Source organism: Vigna radiata, unplaced genomic scaffold (genome assembly GCF_000741045.1).
Source record: "Vigna radiata var. radiata cultivar VC1973A unplaced genomic scaffold, Vradiata_ver6 scaffold_86, whole genome shotgun sequence".
In the NCBI taxonomy this organism is placed as follows: domain Eukaryota; kingdom Viridiplantae; phylum Streptophyta; class Magnoliopsida; order Fabales; family Fabaceae; genus Vigna; species Vigna radiata.
In genome coordinates, this window is record NW_014543269.1 from 636,933 (window position 1) to 643,420 (window position 6,488).

General features: G+C 30.4%; 1 protein-coding gene across 1 annotated transcript; it reads right to left on the reverse strand.

The window, feature by feature from the left end:
• Window positions 1-2,936: 2,936 nt before the first annotated feature.
• Window positions 2,937-3,663, reverse strand: LOC106754197 (non-specific lipid-transfer protein 13-like). The gene is made up of 2 exons (XM_014636196.2): window positions 3,300-3,663; window positions 2,937-3,185 (listed from the first exon to the last, which is right to left on the reverse strand). Exons 1-2 carry the CDS (start codon window positions 3,659-3,661, stop codon window positions 3,176-3,178), a joined length of 372 nt encoding a protein of 123 aa, XP_014491682.2. The 5' UTR covers window positions 3,662-3,663; the 3' UTR covers window positions 2,937-3,175.
• Between the last annotated feature and the right edge of the window lie 2,825 nt (window positions 3,664-6,488).

Here is a 6,488-nt window from a genome sequence, read left to right on the forward strand (position 1 = left end):
TTTCAGTTGGTACATTTTAGCAATGTGTACCGGGTTTCAGTAGACAAAAATACCCTTATATATCATGAATTAAGTTTTAAGGTTAAGGATATTTTAATAATTTTCATTTTCAAAATTAAAAAAATAAAAAAAGAAACCCTCCAAACCCTTACCCACCTCTCTCATCCCTCGCAACCCTTTCTCTTTCATCTCTCTCGGACCTTTTCTCTGTCATCCCTACTCTAGTCCCAATTGAAAAAAATCAAACACTTGCCTTATTTTAAAAATTTTTATTCTCAAAACTGAAAAAAGAAACCCCAAACCCTTACTCACCTCNTTCATTCCTCTCAACCCTTTCTCCTTCATCTCTCTCACTCAAACATTTTCTNTGTCATCTCTGCACTAGCTCCAACTAAAAAAACACTCATTATTAAACAATTTACTTTTTTAAAGAGTTGAGTCATTGACATATTCACCTTCCGAAAAAAGTTCATTCATAATCTCTTTAATTTCATTATATTCACTATATATATTACAGTCGACTGGCACAACTTGCACCAAGACATATGAGCATCCTTCCTTTACATTCTGCGTAACATTGCTCCGTAGCCATTTAATTTTTTTTGGTAGAAATTCATTAACTTGTTTTCTTTTACTAAAGAAAAAACAAATCAAAATACAATAAAATTCTCAACGATAAAATCAAACAATAAAAATTCTAAATCTTGAAATTTTATTTAAAATTATATAAAGAAAAAATTAGGTGCTTTAATTTTTTTTATTTATGTAAGTATTTTTTTTCTCTAACCATTTTATTTAATAATAAGTGTTTTTTAGTTGGTCCTAGTGCAGAGATGACAGAGAAAAATGTTTGACTGAGGGAGATGAAGGAGAAAGGGTTGAGAGGAATGAAGGAAGTGAGTAAGGGTTTGTTTTTTTTTTTTTTTAGTTTTGAGAATGAAAATTATTAAAATAAGGCAAATATTTCTGATTTTTTTCAATTGGGGCTAGAGCAGGGATGACGATGACATAGAAAAAGTCTGAGTGAAAGAGATGAAAGAGAAAGGGTTGAGAGGAATGAAAGAGGTGGATAAGAGTTTGGGGGTTTCTTTTTTTATTTTCTTAATTTTAAGAATGAAAATTATTAAAATATCCTTAACCTTAAAACTTAGAATTCATGATATAAGGGTATTTTTGTCTACTGAAACCCGATACACATTGTTAAAATGTACCAACTAAAAAACAGGCGTACGCAAGTTAGCAAACCCATATATATATATATATATATATATATATATATATATATATATATATATATATATATATATATATATATATATATATATATATATATTAATTTTAAAAACATGAGTAGCTTAAACATATCAGTAAGTTAAATGGAGTAATTAATTAAATTTTAATATACTTATTAGTGAAATAAAAACTATTACTTTTATATATTTAAAAAAATACAGTACATAAAAATTAAGAATTAAATATAATACGTAATGTATAAAAAATTAAATAATTATTCTTTAGCTTTTACGTAATACATCATTCATAATAAATTATATAATTAAAATTTTAGTTTATCAATTTTGTAATTTTATATTTTTCTAAGTAAGTTGGTGGGTTAATCTTACTCATCACAAGGACTATGTTGTCTCTAATTTTTTGAACTATTATTAAAATGATTTTTTAAAGTCAGACCTAACTTAGATACATGACAAATGAAGTTAATCAATATGCTTTGTTCCATTCTTATAGTTTCACATCACAATAAATAATTTTCATATTTATACTAAAAGAGAAAATTAATATTTTAACAATTAAAATAAGTGTTTAATAATTATATTACAATAATATGAATGAATGATTAACTAGCTAATGAAGTTACTATGTGGTCAGATGATATAAAGAGCTATCAATACATAAGATGGTTATAAAACTGAGTGATAAAAATATTCAATATGGTTATTTGTAGGTCGTACAACATAAATAATAATTTTTTAAAGTAAATATCAAATATATAAAAATATTATTCGATTATTTTTTCAAAAGTATATTTTCTTTTCAACAAAGATAATAAAAAACAGATAAAATACTTTCAATATATTTAAATAAAAAGTTTAAAAATGAAAATAAAACATATAAAAGTTAAAAGATAAATAAATTTTAAAATTATTGTTTTATAAAAAAATTCATAAAATAAAATTTATTAATATAGTACTCAAGTATTTTAAATATATTAATTTAAAATTATTTATATAATTTAACATTTATAAAAAATTCAGAAATATCAATCTCATACCTATAGCTTGAATCCGTCTATAGGCGTGCTTTTATCATTAAAAATTACGCAGAATAATTTATTTTCTTTTAATTCTCAACTGTTATCATTTGGCAACCCAAATTAGTGTGATTATTGATATTTTTTTCTTTTATTCTCTCACGTGTTTCTTTTTAACCTATTATGTTAGAGAAGTAATCTACTATAATTATGCCTTTGCACCAGACTTTAATAAAATTTAATTATAAAAATATTTTGAATTCATACATTTATTAAAACATTAAGGTAAAATAAAAATAATAAAGTGAAAGAAAAAGCACTTTTGACATTCTAGAATGAAAAAGATTGTGAAATAAAAACTATGAAAATGGTAATTATTTCAGAATTGATATGAGAATTTCATAATAAATATTTTTCTTGATAATATCATATTTTCAATTTCTTTTACAAAACTCTACTTTGACTTTGCATAATTAGTTCAACTTTAATAAGTAAAAATTTATCACCTGCACATTCTCATTCTCATATTGTTTATCACTCAGTGCAAGTCAATGTTATAGAAAATTGTTCTCACAAAAGCCAATAATTGAATGGATAAGTACAAAATTCTATATTTATTTTCAAAATATGGATAATAACTTTATTTATTTATATATTTTGAGAGGAGGAAATGAATCCCTTTGTTTTTGCTTTTGAGATTTAATTTACTTTATTATCCTGCACTACAGTTGCAAGGAAACATCTTTATCTTTTTTGAACTACTTGGGTGACAAGACAAAAATATGTAGGCTTCTAATAATATCTTCCAACACCATTGATTAATGTTTATTAACTTCAACATGTGTCTCTTATTCATTTGTGGAGAGTCTCCTTGATTATTCTACTGCAGATCATCATGGTATATCCTTAACTCACCCTGCCAAAAAGGGAATATCCAATAATCAGTCAACAGAAGAACATAACAAGACAGTATATAGTAAGATTTAATAGAAAAAGAAAAATTGAATGGTTTTGGTTTGAACTTGCTCACTTGGAACAATTCATGCTGTCAGAGATGGGAAAGCTGAGAGTGATGTTACACATATGAGGAAGATCTTGGATCTTGGAGGGCACCAATGGTGGTTGCATTCCCTTAACCATAATCTCAATGCACCAACAAATGGTCTTGGGACCAATCCCATGATGGGCTAATGCGTTAAGCTCTATCACATGTTGGCAGCATTTTCTTGAGGGCATGCTGAAATTTGGATCCCCCACAAGGAATTCCAAGCAATATGGGAAGTATTCAAATATTGGTGTACAAACAGAGACTGGAGAGGCCATAACTTCTTCTGCCTCACCCATGTCTGATGCAGAAACCAGACATAGTGCCAGTACTAGGATACCAACCATAGTCATTGTGCAAAATGAGTTTAATGCTTAGAACAGTTTTCATTAATTTATAGTAACTAGACCTGCTATTTACCTGCTGTTATATCACTGAATTTCAGCAAAACACTATATTACTGAATTATATTTAATGATGGATCCTGTTTTGGTAACACCCGCATTCTCATAGAATAAGCTGGTTTTTTATTTTGGAAATACTGAAATCAAACATGCAACATTTATGTTCCTTAAAACCTTAAAAGCTGTTCAATTGTACACTTCACACCAACTCATGTAAAGTGTATTTTGTTCCAAATGCAAATAAATAACAACTCCGATTGCTTGTACATGTCCGAACTCTCACATCAATTAAAAATAAGATAAGGTTAATTTATAATATACAAATAGGTACAAACCTCACCTTACAAGCTGATTTTATGGAATTGAATTAAGTTTAAGTCCACTTTTTAATATGGTATCAGAGTCAGATTAACGCTTATCCTAACAATATTTGTTATTTGTGAACATATTATTTCATCCGTTATCAGACCATTATCAAACCACCCATTAATATTTAGTCCTACGCTCGAGATGTATATACTTTAACGTAAAGGAAAATAAATTTTAACACCATTTTTTGACACCATTTTGACACTGCACACGTGTCAAAATGTGGTTGGACGATTTCAAATTAAAAAACAAACTTTGGTTTTTTTCTTCCAAACATATCCCTGTCTCAACTTTTTTAATTTGAAATCGTCCAGTGTGCAGTGTCAAAATAGTGTCAAAAAATGGTGTTAAATATCATTGGTTAAAAGCTCTTTTTGGTCCCAATTTTGGTTCGGAAAATTCGTTTTGGTCCCTGAGTTAAATTTGTGTTCAATTTCGTCCCAAAGAACGAATTTAATGTTCAATTTGGTCCTTTTCAGTAACTCCGTTAAAATTGTTAACGGCAACGTGTCCAGCTCTGCAACTGCTGAGTGAGGTGTCAGTTTTTTGCTGACTGGGAAACCTTTTCAGTTGGAATTATGATTTTTTAAAAAATTTAGAAGGGCAAAGTGGAAAAAAAGAAAGACTTTCTTCTTCCTCTAAAACCCTAATTCCTCTACCATTACCCAAACCCCAACCGCCGACCACCGACCACCGTCCATCATCTTCTTCCTCGCACGCCGTCAACAACCATCGCACCTCGCACCTCCATCACTATCGCACCTCCATCACCATTGCACCTCCATCACCATCGCACCTCCATCACCATCGCACCTCCATCACCGTTGCATCTCGCACCTGCAGAAAACAAACCCAAAAGCAGAAACGGGAACAAAATTTTTTGGGAGATAAAAGGTAGAGGGTCAGTCCAATTTTTTAAAACCTTTTGTGGGGATTGAGCCTTGAGGGTTAGCAGTTGGGGTGCAAGAGTTGTTGTGACTGATAATTATTTCTCAATCCATTTCCTCTTCAATGCAAAATTCATCTTCCTTCTCCTACTCAAATGTTCGGTCTCCATCTCCAGACATCTTATTTTTTGTTTATTTCTCTTTTGGCATTGAATTTCATTTATGCATCTTATTGTTCATCCCCCTTCTCGTTGCTGATGAAGCTATTACTATGTTCTACAGCAAAGGAAAATGGAGGGCCCCAGTGAGATGGGTCTCATTGGGGAAAAGTTTGATGCTGGTTTGATGGGGAGGATGAGGGATGATGAGTATGACTTTATAAAACTTAGTCGTTTTTTACTTTATTTACTTTTTTTTCTAATTTTCTTTTGTAATTGAGTTACGTGGTAAGATTGGTTTGTGGTTTTTGGGTTTTGATTTTATTGGTTTTTAGTTTCTTCAAGGAGTGTCCTCATCAAGCAAAGGTTGGATCTCAGTAAGAGGCTTGGGTTGGAGAATAAACAAGTCAAGTTCTGGTTTTAGAACCGACGAACCCAAATGAAGGTGAATTTAAGGACAATAATGTAGAATTATTGCACTTGAATGCAGTTTGGCGATTCAATTTAGAGGAATTAGGGTTTCAGAGGAAGAAGAAAGTCTTTCTTTTTTTCCCACTTTGCCAAAAATCCTAATTCCAACTGAAAATGTTTCCCAGTCAACAAAAAACTGACACCTCACTCAGCAGTTGCAGAGCTGGACACGTTGCCCATTAACAAGTTTAACAGAGTTACTGAAAAGGACCAAATTGAACATTAAATTCGTTCTTTGGGACGAAATTGAACACAAATTCAACTCAGAGACCAAAACGAATTTTCCGAACCAAAATTGGAACCAAAAAGAGTTTTTAACCAATATCATTTTCCTATACCAGATTGGTACATTCTGTTAACCACGACAACATTATGCAGACAAGATTCTCACCCAAGTTGTCTTCACATTCTTTATTGACAATTGAAGGCAAGGTAGACTCGTAGAATTTAACAAAACAAAGATTATTTGGATCTTGACCTGATCAATATTTATATATTTTTTTTCCTTTTTCGTCTTTCACCATCTTCCATTTGTATAGAGGCTGTTGTTGTGCTCATACAATCATGTGACAGTAACCTCTTAACAACTGCATTATGGGTTGTACATTATAGCGATCTGGATATGCTTTTGATGGTCGGTGCACTACTGTGATGGTTCCAGATGAATTTCTCACCACATAAACAAATATATTTGTGTTAAATATTTTATTTATTATACTTGAACTATATCAAAAGAAGGGTCATTGCAGTGGTGAAGTTGGAAAGGAATGTAGTGTTATTTATATGATTATGATGAGATGGTGAAGTGGTTCACGTCAGATAAACTAATTGGATAACTCGATAACCAACAAATTAATATGGTATTATGATAATCAAGTTAATTGA